Here is a 21588-nt window from a genome sequence, read left to right as displayed (position 1 = left end):
GTACACATATATATTTTATAGATATATACACGTGTGTGTATGTACGTGCGCATAAGAGAAAAAGGAACATGTTAACACCCTCATAGTATACAGGCAAGCCCAGTTCCCACAGGCGTTGTGTTATTCTAGCAGATCTCTCATGTCCCAAGTTTTATTTAAATCTGTGGGCTCAGGGATATGCTCTGTGCCTCCAGTTAATAATATAATATTAATGTTTCTAAATGTTCATTGAGAGTTTTCCTTTTCCTTTGCTTTCCTTTTGATGTAGTAGTATTTTACTCGGTTTCATTGAGTGATGAGTTGTGTTCTAGGTGTAATGCTATCCTTCAGGTTTATCTTAAATTAAAATTGTGATCCTAAAGGAAATTACCCTCATAATGAGCCAGAAACTCTGAAAATTGCACTTTGCCATAAAAAAGGTCACTGATCTTCCGAACTGATCTTTATAATGCATGAATCAACGTAAACCACGTCTTTTACACAGCTGAGTCCCTCGCTTATGTATCACTGGACCTATAAGTAGATATTTGTGAAAATTTGTCACAACCAGACACAAGAGAGCTTTTAATGCTTCTTTTGTGTATTATCCTACTACATATAACGACCAGGCAAGGAGAATTTGAAAGACATTTCTCCAGATGCCTTAGCTTTTAGATGTCATATTTTTATTTCTGATAAGTTAGAAGATATGCTATTCTGAGCCAGATTTATGAGTAGTTTTTGGAAGTTATTTGAACTTACTCACATTTATCAATCTCTCCTACCTTTCCAGGTTACCTCATTTTGTTCTTTTTCAGATTTGCTATGCGTAACAAGATGAGCCTTTAAAAGTAAAAGCTTAAAATTTTATCTTCAGTAAAAGTGATCAATTCCGTATGGAAATCCAATAGTTTTTTTTTAAATTAAAATTAAAATTAATGTACCAGCTTGTTAATGGACATAAATTTCCTTTTCAGTATTTATTTTAGGTATTGATCTGAGGTTGGGGTATTTAGTTAGCCGCTTTAGGCCATAAAATATTTTGGGCAAAAGAAAAGAGATTGTTTTGGTACTGTGTTGTTCCTAGCACATCTTTCTAGAATAAATGAAGCAATGTTTATGCCAGTTAACCGGTCTTCCTATTAAGTTGTATTTGATTGGGAAATACAGTGATTATATTTTGTCATTTGTGTTTTACATTTTATTGATGTATATTTTCTTCTGAATTTTGTAGATTAAAACAAGAAGACTAAAGGACATATCTAATGAAGTTTTTTGTTGTTGTTGTTGTTGTTGTTGTTTGTTTGTTTTTTTTTTTCCATTAAAAATCCAGGCTTTTGTTCATCCTTGCTGTGTAGGTCAACCTTTCTGCTAAGGTCTTCGGAAGTGACTGGTGTTTTTTTGTTAACTCAAAGCAAGCTCAGCAGCCACACAAAACTTTTTTGGAAAGACCTTAATTGCCAAGAGAGCCAGTGTATAAAGCAGCCCTAAGTGAGATTTTATTTATATGCTCATGTAGGATACTTTTGGATTGCAGCCCTGAGCCAAATAGATTCTTGAATCCCTCTTCCACCCTGTGGCCTCCAGGGTCCAGTGCACCAGCTCTCTTGGATTCAGCGACCAATGTTTATAGAGCTCCCTTGCAAGCTTTGTGTGTTGTGTTCATGGCTTAGTACAGACATTTTAAATCTCACATGTCTTAGTGTATCTGAACAAATGGAAGATGCAGTTATTATCCTGTTCCCTTTTTCCACAACATTTACATTCTGCCATAAGTGTTATTTATTTTTGGAGTTAAACCTTTATAAGTGAAAGATGTGAGTCTTGGAAAAATCCATATTTTGAATCAGCTCTTCATTTCCGTGAACCCAATACTCTACTTCCTACCCTATTTTGGCGAACTTAGTACTAAATTCTTTTTATAGAATATCTTTATTTCTTATTCTATATTTTATGACTAACGTGGATTTTTTTAAACACATAGGAGACCAAGATCTCTCCTTCCCATCGCCTTTTTTTTGTTGTTGTTGCTGCTGGTGGTAATTGGAGAGTGGGCAAAGAGATAAGAGTGTGGGGCAGGAGAACTACTTTAGAATTAGCGAATACATTTACAGCCTCATATGTTTGGTTCATTTTTAAATCTAGTTCTTGGCTATTTTTGGAATAATGATGAGTTTTTGACAGAAATCAGTCTATTTTCTGTAAGATGTTATATTTCAAGGTACCACCTATGTTTGCAACAATTATGCTTCCAGGATCTGGCAGGACATTTGTAATTTTTCAACATTCTGCCCTACTGTAAAATTATGAGCTATTTAATTCGGCCTGATTTTTATCTTTTTGGTATCTCCATTCATGGTAACTATCAGGTATAAAACCAAATAGAAAAAGAAAGAACACTAAAAAATGCATGAGTCCTGATTAGATTTTCATCTTTATTCTCAGTGGTACTTATTTGTTGAATGCTTAAATCTAAAAACAGAAAAATGCTAATAGAATATTATTCAAATATTCATATAAAATTTAAATATCCATATGAATACACACTTTTTAAACCAAGGAAAGTATTACTGTTTAGAGTTATCCTTTATATATCTTAAAAAATGTTCTGATGTAATAGAGATATAGGAATATTTAAATTCTCAGGAGTCTACACATGATCTAAAATGAAGACAGGCAATGGGATAATTCTAATTTTCCTGTGGTTGTATGAATAGTTTGGCAGCATATACCATTGAATTTGATAGAACTGCCATTCATTATAAGTGCCTGTGGCATAGGTATTATTGATTTATCACCTAGTGGTTTATTAGTAATCTGTATAGGAATGTTCTGTTTATTATAAAAAATAGAAATTATAAGTGTATCATTTATTTTTTTTGTTAATGGAGCTCTTTGAATTGTATTTTTGTGGAATCTTAAAAGTAAAGATACTGTATTTGTTTATCTAGAAAGAAAACCCATGTGATTTATCGACAATTTTTCATTTAAAACTTTCTACTTCTATTCATCTATGGAGAAATTCTAGAGAGCTGATAAATGAAATAATAGCTTCATTATTTGAGTTTTGGTGCAATACTTCACATGCATTACCACCTTTAATCATCACCATATAACTGTGAAGTACATGTTATCATATATGTGTCATGTGAGGTTCAGAGAGAGTAAGGAACCTGCCCAAGGTCACACAGCTTCAACAAAGCTAAGCTACATTCAGATCTAGCTGATTTGACTCCCTGATTTGGGACTCTTGGTCCCTGTGCTATCCAGCATTACTTATGGTTGCAGAGTCCTTCAGTAGATGCAAGTTATACATAGTCCTAGATCTTAGTGTGTAATAGAAAATTTGGATAGGTGAGAGACTTTTTATATCACTAAGTATGACAACTTGTTATGAAAATACTGCAAAAGACCATTAGGTTAAGAGTATATATATTCTTTCACTTAAAAATTGCTTTGTCCAAAGACCGTATTGTTAAGAATACAGTTTAAGAAAACTGTTCACTTATTTTTAAAAAAGGATATCTCCCTTAGCTCAAGAAAGACTGTCTAATGTAGTAATTTTTAATATTTTTTTCCTCAGCAACATACCATATTCCCATGGCTGTTAGGAACTTCAGAGGTCTTGTTTGAGAATTGCTGGGCTAGATGGTGCGTTTTATGATTGCCATCATTTATGTAGATACCTTTAATGAAAGAAATATTTTAGAATTAAGATAAAACCAAAGTTTTGGGGGAAAACCAGGATTTTAGTAGTATAAAGCCCCATTATCATCTCCTCTTACAAATAGGAAAAAAGTCTTTGCTTTAGCAACCTAGAATAATAATGACTGGATTAACACAGTCATTGCATATAGGCCTTAATGTACCATGATCAGCTCATAAGCACGCATCTATAGACAACTAGCCCAACACAACATCTTGGCAAATTGATTGCCTTAGAAGGATCTCAGAATGTATTGGCATAAATGCCAGACTGTGAAGGAATGATTGAGCCACATGGGGTTGAATTTATCAGTAGCAGCAGTCCATTCTTCCAAACAAAACATGTGCCAAGCACCAGCTTGTAATCACAAACATCATCTGCCGCATATTGAAGAGGAAAACAGCATAGATATGCTCAGGATCTTAGTGATGGTTTATAATTAATCACAACATTGTTTAGCAACTCGCAGTGTATTCAGATTGCTTTATTCTTGAGTTCTCAATTACCATTATTTGCTCTGGTTCTTTCTCCTTCCTTCCCTTCCCTCCTTTTCCCTCATATTCATTAAACATATATTTATTGAATTTTTTCTGTTTGCATGACCTTAGGCTAAGTACAGTGGGAAGCAAAATGATAAAGTAGAGATGAAACCTGAGCCATTCACCCCACCCCATGTAATTCAGTGTGGAAGAAACATCAGCTACCTACCCTGCAAAACAAATTAGCCAGCAGTGAGAGCATTAGAGAGGTATAAAACTGACAGCATGATCCAGATGACAGAATATCCTCTTTTGGGAACAGGGGTGACCTCATAGAACAGGAACATTGTAAGAGACAGAGATGTCAAAATATGAGGCTTCTTTCTGTAAAACAGGTTACCCCAAGATTGTTGAAGTATATAGCGTATTAGAGAAGAAGTATTGTGAGATAAATCTAGAAAGATAGTCTGGGACAGGTGTGTGCCCTTTATCAGATAGGCCCTAGTGGGTCTGTTACAGAAGATTTTGAGCAGGTAAGTGAAGTAAGTGATCGGTGCTATGCGTTAGGGTGATGGCAGTGTGGAGAGGCTGAACTGATCCAGTGGAGACCATATATATGGCTTTGTCACTGAATACAGAATGTATTTCTTAGTCAGTGTTAGTGTTCTTCAAAAAACAGAACCAATAGGAAAACTGTGGGGGAGGGGAGAGTGCGGGGAGGAAGATTGATTTATTATAAGGAATGGACCTCACATGGTTATGGAGGCTGAGAAGGTATCATCATCTGCCCACTGCAAGCTGCAGACCCAGGAGAGTGATGGTGTAAGTCCCCGCCTGAGGGCAGAAGACCAATGTGCCAACTCAAATAGGTGGACTGAGAGAACAGACTCTGTTCTCTTTTTGTCTTTTTGTTCTATTTAGACCCTCAGTGGATTGGATGATGCCCTCCCACATTGGGGAGGGCAGTGTGCTTTCCTCAGTGTACCCATTCAGATGTTCATCTTATTCAGAAACACCCTCATAGAAACACCCAGAAATATTGTTTAAGTAAATATCTGGTCACTCTGTGACCCAGTCAAGTTGACATATAAAATTAACACCTACTGTATGCCAGGAAGTTTATTATCTCTAATGCTGATAATGGCCAGTGCCACTACTATACCCACATAGCTGAAGAGAAGATAGAGGCTTAGTGAGGTTGAGTAACCTGCTGAAAAGCTCCCAGTGGCCAAGCAGTGGAGTTGTAATTTCAGCCCTGGTCTGTGGATTCACTGCCATCCTCTGCCCTGTGCTGTCTCACCTATGAGCTGGCTGAGAGTCCAGCTGGGGCAGCAGAGAGCTGGGGAGCCACAGACAGCACAGATAACAAAAACCAAAGAAAAATTTCTGATGTTTTGTGGAAAGAAAAGAGGCACACATACATTCATTTTCATTAGAATTTAGCAACTTGTTGGCTATGGAAAGTAGGAAGAGGGAATGAATAGCCAAGTGCCAAGTTTTTAATCTTCATTAATAGCACATAAGGTAAAGAACAAGTTTGAGGTGAGAAATGATGACCTCTGTTTTATATGTACTTGAGCTGGCATGCCTTTTCTGGGTCCTTCCCTAGGCCTGAATCCTTACTTTATATGTACCTCCGTTAGAGCACTTAAGCTATTGTGGAGTAACTTATTTTATTTCTGTTGGTGACTCCCTCCCCACCCCGATATTAGGAGCTCCTCTGAGACTCCTGGTGTTCCTGTACCTAGCACAGAGTCGGCTCACAGAATGTGCTTCACGCATATTATGTAGGCTAGGAGCATTTGGTCACAGAGGCAGGAGGGAACAGTGGAAGTCCAAGGAAGAAGACCTTTTGAAATTCATGTTGTGAAACTATAACTTGGACCCAACTAGAGATGAATGAAAGACTTCCCCAGCAGCACGGAGGGCCTGCTTCACAGACACACTGAATTTATCATGAAACAAGTGTGTCCATTTTCCTAATTATTTGCAAATGATGCTCACCTCCCTGGAGATGGGAATGGTGGAGGGAGTAGAGTAAAATGAATGTTCTGAAACCAGTTAACTCTGGAGTTAAGGCTTGAGACTGTGGCAAGTGAGGCTATGAAAAAGAGAAAAAGAGGAGGTTGAGGGATTAGAGTCTTGAGCACAGACCATGTTTATTACTGCAGCTTCAAAGTGCTTCAGTTCTGTTTTGTTATACTGTTCACAATTGTTGATTTTTTTATGCTAGGGAAAATCAGCTTAAGTATGCATATAAAACTTCCTGTCATTTATGGATGAATAAGAAGGTAGCTCAACTCCTAGCTCTACATGCTTACTGGTTTGTTACCTTCGGAAATCACGTGATCCCTTTGTGCTTCCTTTGCTCATTAACACCAAATGCTCTCACCTACTTATGGCTCTTCTGATGATGAAAATTGGTTCATAAGACATGAAGAGCTATTGAAATACTAGAAAACCCATTGGGATTTGAGCAGATGCCTTGAAATCCTCATTGATCTGTTGGTGTCACTGTGGTTGGCACACGTCCTCCCTTCCCGAAGGCCTGTGGAGCGTGAGAACTGCGTCCTCTAGTTGTATCAGGAGAGGACTGCGGTGTTGGGTTCTTACTGAGCTTGTTTGCAGCCCAGTCATGGAGCCCCAAATTGGGGAGCAGGGAGGGTGCTATCTGAAGCCGAGCAGTGATTCTTTTGCTCCCACTGAGGGCCCTGCTTGTCTCCACAGAGCATCTTCCCTTTGACAAATAATTTAGTCTGTGAAGACTCAGCAGTGGAGAAGCCACCTACAGTTTGCATCTTGGAATTCATTAGTCATCATGTGTTCTACTTCTTCTTTAAGTTTTCTTTAGTACATGGCAAAATCCACAAACAAAAACAAAAGGAAAGGGAAGAAGAAGAGCAAGGAAAATCTTGAAGAGATTCCAAGGGTCCTGCATCCTCGACAGTTCTCACTTGGTAATCTTGCAGCTGATTGCATCAGTCCAGTTTAATAAAATATTGTTGTTGCATCTAATTAATAACTCCTTTGTGCCCTTATTTCAGCGAAGGTTATGGTCTTCGAATATTTGAATTTTCTCCTTCCCAATCATTTCACTGTGTCAGCCCTGTTGACATAGTTTATTTATCTGTAAAGGTGTGTGTGTGTGTTTGTGTGTGTTATGTTTTAGTATATCCAGTGAGGTATAATTTACATATAATAAATGGTACATAGTTAAGGTTTATATGTTGGTACATTTTGACAGATATGTACACTGTGAAACCCTTACCACTGTCATGATGGTGACCATGTCCTTGCTCCTTCAAAACTTTCATTTGTGCTCCTTTTTAACTGTTCCCTGTACAAGCAACTGCTAATCTGCTTTCTTTTGTAAAAAAAAAAAAAAAAAAAAAATTAATGTGTTTTTGAGAGAGAGTGGAGGAGGGGGAGAGAACGAAAGGAAGAGAGAGAATCCCAAGCCAGTTCTGCACTGTAAGCGCAGAGCCCAGCATGGGGCTTGGTCTCACAAAGTCGTGAGATCATGACCTGAGCTGAAATTGGGAGTTGGACACTTAAGTGACTGGGCCACCTGGGTGCCCCTGATCTATTTTATTTTCTGTCAAAGCATTGAGACTTGGAGGAAAGTTTTTAACTGCAAACTCATTATTTTAAAAAAGCTTATAGTATATTCAGGCTATTTTTTGAGTTAGCTTTGGAAGATTCTGTCTTTGAGAGAATTTGCCTATTACATCTAAGATGTTGAATTTGATGCCGTGAAGTTTTTCATAATACCCCTTTATTATTTTTTAAGTATCTGTAGAATCTGTATCGATGACACTTCTCTGATCCATGATAACAACTTGTATGTTCTCTTTCTTTTTTCCTGATTGTTCTGTGTATTATCTTCCTGTGGCTGTTGTAAAAAATCACTAAAACTTGGTAGCTTAAAACAGTAGAAATTTATTCTCACTGTCTGGTGGCCTCACATTTGAAATTCGTTTCACTAGGTTAAAATCAAGGTGTTGGCAGGGTCATGCTCCCTCTAGAGGCTCTAAGGGGACAATTTGTTTTTTGCTTTTCCAGCTTCTGGTGGAACTGGCATTTCTTGGCTTATGGCTGCATCAGTCCAGTCTCAGTGTTCATGGCCACATTGCTTTCTCCCATCCTGTCCTGATTCTCCCTTTTCCATGTCAGAATCCTTAACTTAATTACATCTGCAAAGTTCTTTTATGCCATCTAAGGTAACATTAACAAGTTTCAAGGATTAGTTCATATGTATATCTTTTGAGGGGCTATTATTCAGCCTACCACAGTGTGGCTCAAAATTTATCAATATTATTTATATTACAAAGAACTAACTGGCTTTTGGTTTCATTGATTTTTTTCCCCTCAACTGTCTTTTTATCTATTTCCTGGATTTCTATTCTACTCTTTGTTATTCTTTTTATCTTGTTTATTTTGGGTTTCATTTGTCCCTCTTTTCCTGGTTTTATAAAGTGGAAGCCATGGTCACTGCTGTAAATTTTCCTCTGTTTTACATTAGCTGCATTCCACGAAATTTCATTTGGTGTGTTTTCATATTCTTTCAGCTCAAATACTTTCTGATTTCCCTTTATTTCTCTTTTCCATGAAAATGTATTGTTTAGTGTCCAATAAGAAGGGAATTTTCCAGTTCAGTTATTGATTTCTGTATTAATTTCTTTATGGTACAAGAACATTCTTTGTGTGACTTAAATACCTTTAAATTAATTAAGACTGGTTTTAGAGCTGAGAATATAATCTATCTTGCTAAGTATTCCGTGACATTTACCATTCATTTACTGTTGGAAAGAATGTGTATTCTGCTCTTGGTCAGTAGAATGTTGTTTAAATGTCAGCTCAAGTTTGTTGATCATGTTGTTGAAATCTTCTGTATCTTTGCAAATTTTCAGCCTACTTAATTGTATGAGTTATTGAAAAGAGAATGATGAAATATTTGAGTATGACTTTGGGTTTCTCTATTTCCCCTTGCTGTTGTATCAATTTTTGTTTCATATGTTTTGAAACTCTTATTAAGTGCCTCAACATTTAGGATTGTTATGTCCTCCTGATTAATTAGTCCCTTTGCTGTTACAGGTTGTACTTTCCTGCCTTTTTGCATGTCTGATAATTTTTTATTGTATGCTAGACATTATAAATTTTATCTTACTGTTGAACTTTGTTCTCGGATGCTATTCAGTTCCTTGGAAGCAGGGGGGTCTTGATTTTTAAACTCTTTTGGATGGTACCCAAGCAGTGTTTAATCTGGGTACTTTTGATTACTCTTCCTTACACTCTAGATCTTTCCCTCTGATTGGTACAAACAGGTCCTGGAGTGGAATTCTTTAATCCCTTCCTGCAGCTCTTACTCCTGCCTTGAGTAGTTTCCTCACACATACCCACTCAATGGAGGAATACCCAAGGGGGACTGCAGATCTCCATTGTCCCCTCTCTGTGAATTTCTCTCCACTCTGGCACTCCACTCTGGCAAGTCTAGCTGCTTTGGCATCCCTGCATTCTGAGCTGCATCCTTTCAATTCAGGGAGACCACCAGGGTCTGCCTAGCTTCCCCTCTTTGTATTGTGTCCTGGAAACTTTTTTTGAGGCATTAAGCTTGGGCAGTCTTTGTTGGGTTCACTTCTTTTGTGTCCTGAATCTCAGAGGTCACTACCCTTTGTTGCCTGTTACCCATTATCATGAGAACTATTGTCTAATACATTTTTCATGACTTTTAGTTGGTTTCAAGTTGAAGGGAAATCTGGTAACCATCACTCCCATCTTGTGTGGAAGTGGAAATCAGGAGTTGGATTTTATTCAGAGTGAGTTCTAGTGCATTTTTAATTGCACCTGGAGAAACATCTGTAGGCTTGGCTCATAGACAGCCATTAACAGGAATGGCTACACTTGTAGGACTGTCCTTTTCATCCTTGCCACTGGAGTACCTGCCACACTTGGACAGCCATTGTGAATATTAGTATGAGGTGTTCAGAATGGAGGAAAAGATGAACCTATGTTTGGTTCTTTCATCTGGTGTTTTAGTGTATGTTATATTTTGAGTCCAGTAGGTTTTATTGTGTGGGAATTTGTGTCCAAAGACAAATAACTTTTTAAAAATTGTAAAATGTTTGTATACACTAAATGTTTTTAATTATAAAAATCAAATATAATAAGTAGAGCATGACATTTTAAATTTTCACTTACAAACATTCAACCAATTAATATGTTTGATCTTTTTCTTCTGCTTCATATCTTCTGTGATACAAAAATTAATGATAGTTTGCCTTTAAGTCAATTTTACTGCCTAATAAAGCTGGTTTATAATTTTAATGAAAGGAAATTATTTCCTTTTACTTATGCATAATCAGATGTGCACTACTGTGACCAGAATTTATCTGTATATTAAAGCCATTCTAATAACAGAACAGCTATTGTTTATTTTTAGCAGGAAATCAAAACCAAGAAAAAGCTAAAAAACTCAGAATTTTAAAAACTAGGAAATAAATGTGACATTTATACAATAGTATATATCTTGTTATTTATACAAGTCAAACTTTAATCCTAATTTGTCCTAATTTTCTCTTTATTTTTCTGTCTCCTAAAATCATTATTACCTAGTCTGTCCATCAAATCATGGAACAGTTTAATAGTGAAAGTAGGCACAGCTGCCCACAGATTATAATAGATTCCTTGCAAAACACCGGTTTCTCATCTATGGAGGTTTAGTACTAAAAGCTGAAAAAGGGGTTTTATTTTTGTGTTGTCGTCATTGTTTTAAATTTTCCATGGTACACAAAGTAAGTGATAATATTTTTCACTTAATTTTTTTTTTATTTATGGAAATTGGTGTATCATTTTATGATGCTGTGTGTGTGTTTTTCATGTTGTGGCTCATTTACAGATAGCTGAATTTGCAGGCGAACCTGCTACCTTTCAGTCAACTGATCCAGATGTATTTCAGTATTGTCACAGTAAAGCTTTGAAAATCTACCTATTTCAGCTTTTCTGATACACTAGGTTTAAAACTGCTTTACTTTAAACTAAAACATTTGACATTAAAATACTTTCACCCTCCTTTCTAAAGGGGTTGTCACTGCATTAAGCTTTGAATGACCATAAATGCTTCTCTGTCCGTATCCTGTCTTACCATTTCAGGACAAAATCATTTGCAGTAAATCAAGTTTTTCATGTGGTTTTAATCACATGCATGTAGAGATGAATATTCTCACTCTGATAATGTTCAGTTCTAATTAATACCCTGGCTCAACATCCCATGTTAACTTTTATTGCCAAGACAACAGCATATTTTATTCCATTTTTGTGAACTGGGATATTAGATTTCCTAAAGGTTGCTGAAATGGTAAAATTTCCTTGGATTTTGAACTTGACTTGGTTTAGGGTTTACTAATGAAACTTGGCCTCCAGGAAGAATTCCTCTAATTAAGCAATTAACATTCCAGTGATCCTAGGCCATCTCTTCTAACAGCGGGAATACCATAGGTCCTGGGAGTCAACCCTGGCCCCATGAGGACACTGTATAGAATGCCTCTTCAAGCTAAGGTAAAGGTGTGCTTGAAGTACTTCTGGGACTAGAAGGGGCAGTTTTAATAATTATGCCCAGACCATAGACATCAATAAGGTTAGTTATCTTACATATGACCTCTGTGGTTCATATCTGCAGCTTTCCAAAATTGATGTAGTGTTCTGACATAGAGACCAACGCATCTGTGCCATTTGGAAAGCCCATTTGTATTTTAAAAAGATCACTGAATGCCCCTTAGGGAACTATTCAAAATCTAGAAAAAAATATATTTATATATATTTATACCCCTATGTAATTTTTTTCTTTTATTATCTTTTGGGTAGCATTTATTAATAGTATACACCATATAAACCATAACCAAGTCTGATACCTTGCCCAAATTTCTTAACTTTAATTGAATAGGTTGGAAAGAATTTTGTTACTTAAGTCAGATAAATTGGAATGAATTCTGTTCCTTGTTTAATTGTTTTTAATGAATGCCATTCTTTTGGTTGATTAAAGCAATTTGCCAGTGACTTTGTAAGTAGTCCCACATTGAATGGATTTTTAAATAATAATTGCCAAGAAAGTGGAAAAATGAAGAGTAGTTAATGCAGTTTGTAGGGATTTAAGGAAGAATAATTTCTGACAGTTCCAATTATGTAGGTCTTCCTAGAACCCATAAATTGCTTTAACTTCAGTTGTTCCTTGTTGCTTTTACAGTTTAAACTCAAGTATATACTAAATCTGTTTTAGAAAATACATTATGCCCAGATTTCTGTAAAAGTATATACGTTCTATTTTATAATGCCCAGTTATGTTGACTTCACAGAGATTTGGGGAAATTAATCCTAATGGGAACAATGACTGTGGGAGCTGAAAATAATAGATGTGTCCTTCTTTTTCTTTCTTTTTTAAAAAAGCTGGACCTGTGATCTGCAGAATGCTGAGTTATCCCCCAACTCGCCGAGCTTTAATTGTGGGTTGTGGTCTGCAAATGTTCCAACAGCTCTCAGGCATTAACACCATCATGTATGTATTTCTTTCCTGGCTTTTTACTGAAAAGGAATTGTGAAGGAATTATTTTACATGGAAAAAAAAAAAGAATAGGACTTTTGGTGTTTTGTTGTATTAATTGTGTAGGATCCTCCTTTTGGAAGATACTTTGCAATTTTTAATCCTGTCGATCTGTGGTTTAGAAGGAGGTGATTTATATTGTTATATTTTATTGCCTTATTTGATATCATAAATTTCTTCTTGTACATCATCTGGTACTTCCGTATATTCTGAGCTAATGAATGTATCATTTTCATAAGCCATTACTTGATGCTGGTTAGAAAGTGAAACAAAAGGGAATCATCTGGCCTTGCCAAGGATTAATGGGCATTCAGATAACTAGTTTGTTTCTTTTGGGCGCAGTTACAATACAATGTGATGAAAACATTAATAGAAGATGTTTATTACCATCAGAATGGGAAGACACAAAAGTTTCATATTGTCTAGTTTCAGATTAATCCCCAAAGTTGTATGGGTTTGGGAGGTGGAGCAGGATGAATAGGTTGTAGCATGTTTCATTCATTCAACATTAAACACATTTTTTAATGGCCTATTTTATATGAGACACACAGGAATGAGTAAAGTAGACATGAATAAATTCACAGTTTAATATAGAATTTCAAATTGTGATAAGGGCTGGGCAGGACTATTCCAGTCCTCCACAGAAAAGACTTTTAAGATCCTAGGTAATACAACATGGGTTAGAGGAAAGTCATGAGTTTTGCCGAGAAATTAGTTGTTGGGTGAAAACCTGTTAAATCTTGGAAAATTCTCCCCCACAACCTATTGGCTAAAATTATTCACCAAAAATGCAAATCATGTAAAATTCAAATTTACTTGGTAAACCATTTGTATTTAGGACTCTTGATATCTTCCTTTGAAGTTACTTGGGATTATGTTTGTTTTCTGGATGAGGTGTACCACACTGGTTCTGTGTCTACCATCCTAAGTGTGGTGATGGAACAGAATTGTAATGAGGCTCATACTTTCAAATAATGCAGTGCAATGATATCCTATGTGAATATCTATTTTATCAACCTAACTTAAAATATATTCTCTGTTTCTGTTGTTTGTTCTGCCCTTTTCTAGGCATTTAAATTTGACAAAGTAAATTTTTGTTCTGCTTTATTGTATTCCTATAAAACATCATCAACAGAGCCAACTCTTATTGATGGGTAGTGGCTGAGGCCAGTGTGTTCCTAGTTGAAATGGCTGTCATAGTCCATTCACAGATATCTAGTGTAAACCATGCTGATTAAGGTTTTTAATTTTTTAAAGTTTATTTTATTTTGAGAGAGAGTGAGAGAGATAGTGAGTGGGGGAGGGGCAGAGACAGAGGGAGACAGAATCCCAAGCAAGCTCCGTGCTGCCAGAATAGAGCCCCATGTAGGGCTCCAACTCACGAATCATGAGCATGCCCTGAGCCGAAATCAAGAGTAGAATGCTTAAATGGCTGAGCCATCCAGGCACCCCAGGGTTTTCAGATTTTAATAAGGCATTTATTTCTCCAAATACTCAGTCTTTTCACAGTGAGATCAAGTGATATGAGTCTAAGAATCCTGATATTCCTTAAGATTTATGGTAGTCATTATGTGCTTTGCTTAGCACAAACTGTACGTAATAGAGGTAGCATTGTCAAACAGCTTTTGCTTGCAGTTGAGTATTAATCCTGGAAAGTAGGAAGAATAAAATAAGGTAAATGATGGCTCAATTTAGATTGCTTCTACGTGATGCAAAACAGATGGCCAACTCCCTGAAGAAATTAATACGACATTTTAATGTCTGGAGGTTAGAGGGTTAGACACTTAAATGAAAGATGCCTATGATAAATAACTGCTGGTTATTCATAATACACAGTTTCAAACATTCATATTTTAAGCCTATAAAACTTAATGCAAATCTTTCATTATAACAGACTGCACTACTGTCATCATCTGGATGGAAGATGACTAATCTGGGAGTCATTCCTATAGTGTGTTATCCTTTACTCTTTCTAGTCTGTATTGGTGCATGTGTCTTTCTCCATTCTTAAGATTCAGTAAATACTATCGTAAGTTTTGTTGCTTCTAATTTAAAATAATTTCTTAACTGGAATCTAGTAGTTTATGTTTTGTTTTTAGTACAAAATATTAATTACGTATTTTTCTTATTTTAAAAAATGTCATTTTGTTAATTTGGAGTTCTGTTTTTATGGATGTTCCATTATGTGTATTTCATTACTTTTTCTTTCCAGCTTTTTCCCTGCTAAGTGGGAAATAAAGTAGGCAGTGCTCTTCAGTATTCACAGCCCAAACCTAATAATCTGTAGAAGTTGAAATCTTTTTACAAAGTCTGTCTTTCACCTGGAAGTTAGTGTGAAACTGAAATATGAGCTATTTTGTATTCTATCTCTCACCAAGAAAAGTTCATAGGAAGATCATATGGAAAGATACTGAAAGATAAATCATTCTTCCAGTTGCATTATCTATCTTACCATGTTTAGTTTTGTCTGTTTTCCCTCATAGAATTTTTGTTTCTATCTCCTTGACCTATTTAGTATCCTACCTCAGTCAAGGAAATAGATTTTCTTCTCGTAATATTTAATTTTCACATCCTCTCCAATGAAAAAAAAATATTTTGTGTGTGTGTATGTCTAAGTATTTCTTATTCGTATAACTCGCATTTATATCCTAACCTATACCTTATCTGCTATCCTATCAAACAGTGAGCTTCTGAGTTCTTAAAAGCATTACATACTTTAGACACTACATTAAACTCTTAGAAGAAGCAATTTTCTAATAAGACTTTAATCACTTAATTTCAAAACATGTTGAATAGATTATTTTCTTTTCACAGTAGAGAAAGAACAGAGTACATGGAGTACTAGCTTTCCTAATATAAAAGTGTTGATATTATTGCACTATTTCTCACAGACCAATAAAATATTTCCACATGTGTTAAAAAGGAGAGGAGTAATAGATGAAGTTGATGATGATTAATGTGGAGGAAACTTTCTTAAGAAACTCTCATTGTGATCTCTTCTAAGCTTCTACTTATAAAGTCAAGAAAATTTCCATTTCCTATCTAACAAATTTTATCTGGATGACTACTGATACTTGAACCCTTCCCACATTGTTATTACTACAGCCAAAATGTGTGTATATGTGGGAGGGAAAGAAGGAGAAGAAGTAAGAAAAATAAGGAAAACACCTGGCTGTTTAAAGGTTTGATAGCATGTTGCTTCTTTTGAGCAACTTATAAGCCGTATCTTGATACATTCTTATGAACATGTAATCAGTCCATCTTAGACGGGTGGGAGTTAACAGATTTTTACCTGGGAAGACCACCAAGTGGTTAAATGGCTCACTTTAAGGTTACACAGAAGATAAGTAGTAAAGAGGAGAAGGAAATCCAGAAATTTAAGCTTCTGAGTCAGCTTCAGGTAAAAACGATTGTGAGAGAATAGATTTCTTTCGGGTACTCTGTGCCAGTACTCTACTTTTAACCTATTCTTCTTTTAGATTAAGGTTCCAAGATTTCTCTCTTCCTACTCTTCCCTGTTCTACTAACTCAAAGTGGGTGTGGGAAATAGGCATTTATATTGGATGGGCAGTGATTCTTACTTCTGTAGCTGCATTCCCTTAATCCCCAGGTGATCTCTTCTTCTCTCATATTTACAAGAGATAATAAAGGATTTTGGAAAATATGCCCTTATAGTAATAATGTTAAGGGCTATCCTTCACTGAACATTAAATACCAGATATTCCTGTAGCATGCATTAACTCACTTAAATATTCACAGAAAATGAAAAAAATTAGGACAAAACTGCTAGCCCCTCTAATGGTATAATTATGTATTATGATCATGATAATAAACGTTTTTACCATGTTACATGTGTAACACTATAAAGTATTTTTATAGACACGATCTTTCCAGATGTTCATAAAAATCCTTTCAAGTAGAGCCAGTTCTTCTGTTTATTCTGTAGCTGAGGAGGCTAGGGCTTAACAAGTTAAATGACTTATTCATTGTCATCCAGTTAATAAGTTTTAGCAGTGAGGGTGGAACCCTGATTTTCTGACTCCAGATCACATGAACCACTCTAGTTTTAGAACACCTGAAATGCCCAGAGCTGACTGTTTAAAGCTTCTTTGGGGGTAATATAAGGTAAGAAATCAAAGTTAGTGGAACTCATTACCATCCAAGGATTAAAAAAGAATGTGGAATGATTGTGTGTATCCATCTCAGGAATCATAAAGCTCATTACATTCTTTAATCTCCTGGTACCCAGTTAAGTAAAGCCTTTGCTTTCTACCCTTATCTAGAGTTCCTGGACAAGCCAGCCCAATCGATGACTGGGTGAGGCATTTATATTTGTTAATCATTTTCATTAATTTCATAAGGGCAGTATTTCTGTATCTGTTCCATTCTCATATTTTATCCTCAACAAACTCTCCTAGTATAAAAAATGATCATGCAATCAGGAAACATGGTACAGCAAGCAGGCATGGGCAGATGGTGGTAAATGTAGAGACAAATAAAAGTGACAAGAAATAAGAGGAAAACAATAAGGATTTATGCATTCTCCTGTTGTAAATTGGAGCCAGAGGTGAGGTTTTGCTCTCGGAGATCTTCAGCAGGCAGGATGCATGGACCAAAACATCTGCTCACTAATGTGAACATTCTTCTCTCTCCACCACCTCAGTCGGACTCTGAACATAATCCAGAAAAGCTGTTGAATGATAACATGCTTACCCCATTGAAATGCTTCAGGATGAGTGTATTTGTAGTCAGTTGTGTTCATTAGATGAAAGTGATTAAACAGATGAGAAATAGTGAAGGTTCAGGGTTCACTCCTTTGCAAGATGAGTTTAATGTGTTGGGAAGAATATTGGCCCAGGAATCAGGAGAGAATTAGTTTCAAAATCTGTCTCCACAGTGGGACTTTAGGCATGCCAGTTACTTGCCTTCATTCTAATTACCTGTCAAGTGAAGTAGATGAGCTTTAATGTACAGTTGATGAGGAAAAATGGGGTTTCAAAAATGGAAGCTAAAACATTTGTGTTTGAAACACTTTAAACCTTTCTTGTTTGGAAAGTTATCAGACTGCAGGAGATCAGTTTTAATCTAAAAAGAGAAAATGTATTTGGTAGACATAATTTTTGAAAGATTGGTTAAATGCTTGTCATTGTCCTAGATACTTAGCACCTTATTTGTTAAGACCACACTTTTATTTCCAAAGCATGTCTTTTTTAGAAGCACGATCTTGGTTGTAGTTGACAGTGCTTTGCCCCAAGATTGTGTAGCAAGCCTGATGTGCGAGAACATGGCTTCCATAATGTTGTAAGGGTAGGCTCAAGCTGAGTGAACTTCACTGGCCTCTCAAATCATGTACAAGGGAAAGGATGCAACTTCCACCTTTGGAGTCTAAGGCCATTTTTCATGACAGATCACTGTCACTGTCTTAATGTGCAAAACAAAGCATTCTCATCAGAGAAGCTCTAAACCCTCTAAACAGAAGGGCTTTCTCTAAACAGAAGGGCTTTCTAGTGTGTCTGTTTGCTTTCCATTTCCCTCTGTATATGTTGCACACCTGTCTTAGTTTGAGTTCTCCAAAACAGGCTCTAAGATCAAGAATTAGATGCAGGTGATTTGGGGGGGATGCTACCAAGAAACATGAGTAAGAGAGCAGGGAAAGTGTGGTAGGGTCTGGGATGCAGTGAAGCATCTCAGCTGATCTCAGTAAGCAGAGTTCAAATCCTGCTGAGGAATAGTGTAGAATGTGATTCAGCACTATTCCAGGAATACTTCTTCACCATCCCCAGTCCCTCAAGGTAGTGTCATGCCTACAGTCATTATTTGGTTCCCTGAGCAATCTCTCCTGGAGCCAGAGTTCTCAGGACCTAAGAAGAGAGACACAGTTTAACTAGAAATTGTCAGATTCTAGAGTGAGTTTCCATAACTAGAGGACAGTCAGAGAGGGGCCAAGAGCATATGGGGCAGGGCATTAAGAGCATCTGTTTAAAATCTTGCTGTGTCTCCAAATATGTATAAAAATAAGTTCACACAATATGGATATGGCCTTTCTTAGTGTCTTTCCACGGTTATAGCAAATTTATTTTTAGTGAAAAAAAGTCACTAACCATACAAAAAGTAAGTAATAAAAGTTTCATAAGAAATGAGAATATATTTCCTTGAATATTATTATTTTTGGAGGTTTTTTATATAATTCATGAATAATTTTGTCTCGTCATAAGAATCTTAAAACTAAAGTATTCATTTATTCCTTCAACCAGCATTTCCTATATTATTGATAGAGCTTCAAACATAATTCTTGTCATTGAGAAATTTTTATTCTACCAGCAATTAGACAGAAATACTTACCACACAGCATTATAAAAGCCACGTTAATATGTTGTTAGGAACACTGTGTATGGAAAAACTAGTTTTACCTGGAACATGAAGAGGACATATATAAGTGATTTTTTTTGATACATTTTTAAAATTTCTTTACATGCCTTTGTTTTCTGGCCAGAAATGTGATGTATCAAATATGAACACAACGTTTGGTGTTCGATCTGAATTTGAATCCAAACCTGGTACACTTGCTGTGTAAGCACTACATGCTGTTTTAATTTCTCAGAGTCTCAGTGATCTGGAAATCCAGAATAATACTTTTACGATGATTAAATGAAAATAGTATGTATGGTTCAGGCCCATGGGAGGCACTGGGTCCATGCAAGCTTCATTTCTGCTCAGCATGTATTGCATTTTGTAAATTCAGGGAATTTGTGGAAAGCAGGGACATCCCGCAGTTAATGCATCCTCTTTGGCCCGTGCCCATTAATCCAGGATTTAAGCCATCCTCTGTAGATAGAAAATTGTTATAATATTCTTTCATTCATGTCTCTGTTTTCAGAATATAGAAAGAAATCATAGTAGTGTTTTTCTTGTAACTCACAGATACGGTAGGAGTGTTGTCCACTTCAGTACTAGGGGTGTTCTTTTTATCTGAAGTTTAAGTCAGGGAGAAAAGACCTCAGTGACCTTTGAGTGATCAGAGCTAATATACCTCACGTGGCCTCACTTGTGGTTTACATCAAAAAATGGTCATATCCTTTTGCATGCTTTCTGAATCAGATGTGAGTTTTAAGGTTCTGTGGCAATTAATGGAAATTTATCTCCGTGGTTTGTTAACGTATCAACAACTAAGATTCTGGGTTCCCCAGGACATCTTCAGTAATATAAAAACATGAGTTCTTTGCCTACCCTTTCTCTGACTATTGCTTTGCTGAAAGGTAAGTAGATGAAATCGAGATGCTGTTAATAAGTTGAAATAACAACATGAAATCCAGGGCTGTACCCTAATAGGCTTGCTGTGTCCATAAAGTGAAACCTTGCTCCCCCCCCCCCCCCCCGCAATCATAGGTAAATTTGAGAGTAACCAGTCTGGGTAATTCCAGGCAGACTATTAAAAACTTGTAGAGATGTTCACTTCTTTCTTCATTCTTTAAACAAGTGGGTAGAAGGCACTCTGCTAGGGACTAGAGATACATAGTAGGACTTAGCCCATCCCCAGGGAACTTTGGTCTTTTCCCCCTCATCCTTAAAAGAACATGCTGCCACCTGTCTTGAAAAGTTCCTTTGAAGATGAAAGGAGACAGCAAAATGACTGCCATAGGAGATAGTCAGATGGTATTGGGGGGGGGGGGGTTGATTCTCCTTTCCACACTTGTATTTGTTGTCCACTCAGTAAGTGAGCTGTCTAGGCTCTCCTCACTTGGTCATGGTTCTTTTAAAATGTTTCCTTTGTTGGCACATCACAGCATGATGTCTTGAGTCTCCTTCATGACTTTGCCTACTTGCTTTGTTCCTTAATGTGGGTGCTCCCCAGACCTTGGCTTATAGATCTGCTGGAGATTTCATCCTCTCTCATGGTTTTGATGACCATCTACATGTGAGGGATGACCCGAATCCACATTTCTACGTCAGAACTGCTCTGAGATACACAATTATATCCAACTACTGGACATTTTTACTTGGATATCCTACTCTCACCAGTGTCCATATGTACAAAACCAAATGCCTATAATTTCTCTCCAGTTTTCCCTTTCCTGTAATCCCCATTGCAGTGAGGTGGGTGCCCAAGACACTATATGGGAGCTCACCCTTGTAAATACAACAATTGCAATTTCCTTCACTTTTACTTCCTGAACATCTCTTCTATCTTTTCTATTTGCTTTATTTTCATATATGTCTGAGTTCAGGCTCTGCTTTAGTCAGGGTTCATTGTATTTGCAAACACCAGAATCCCATTCAAATCTAGCTTAAGGAAAATAAGGGAGTTTGCAGTAAGAATTAGAGACTAAAGGCAGGAAATGTAGCTGGGCCTACAAAGGGGCTGAATCCAGAAACTAGAGAGTCACTTGCTCAGCCTCTGTGTCCACATGGTACTTTGTCCTTGCTTTTCTCTGGCTGAATGCATCCTCTTCCTCCTTTCTTTTTGAGATCTTCCTCTGGGTTTTTTTTGTTGTTGTTGTTGTTCATATTTGGTCACACCCTGCCACATAACTTTAAATGTACTTCTGAGTTCAAGAATCCACAATTAATTGACTGGAGTTGTCTCAATTCTTAATTCCTAAGAGAGAAAAATCAAGGTAGACCTACCCTAGCTCACGTATGTGAGGCCAGGGGCTGGGCAACACTGTAGGAAGAGACTCAGAGGATTTTTCTGCCTTAACTCTCACCTCCTTCATTCTGTCCTTATCTCTGCCTGTGAATTTTCTGAAACAAAGTCAAATCCTATCCCTTCTTGACTTAAAAATCATTAGTAGTTCCCACCGCTTTCAGCTCAAAGTCTAGAGCCTTTCATG

General features: G+C 36.7%; 1 protein-coding gene across 1 annotated transcript in view; it reads left to right on the top strand.

Annotated features, from left to right (window-relative positions):
• The window catches only part of SLC2A13 (solute carrier family 2 member 13), a 373732-nt gene that overhangs the window by 146966 nt on the left and 205178 nt on the right, over nt 1-21588 (top strand). Inside the window, exon 4 of the mRNA XM_015085125.3 lies at nt 12604-12712. Within this exon, the coding sequence (XP_014940611.2) occupies nt 12604-12712 (109 nt within the window). The remainder of the gene's footprint in view (nt 1-12603; nt 12713-21588) is intronic.

The sequence above is a fragment of the Acinonyx jubatus genome, chromosome B4, assembly GCF_027475565.1.
Source record: "Acinonyx jubatus isolate Ajub_Pintada_27869175 chromosome B4, VMU_Ajub_asm_v1.0, whole genome shotgun sequence".
Classification (NCBI taxonomy): domain Eukaryota; kingdom Metazoa; phylum Chordata; class Mammalia; order Carnivora; family Felidae; genus Acinonyx; species Acinonyx jubatus.
The sequence above is the reverse complement of the archived record's forward strand: the minus strand, read 5'-3'. Positions and strand labels throughout refer to the sequence as shown.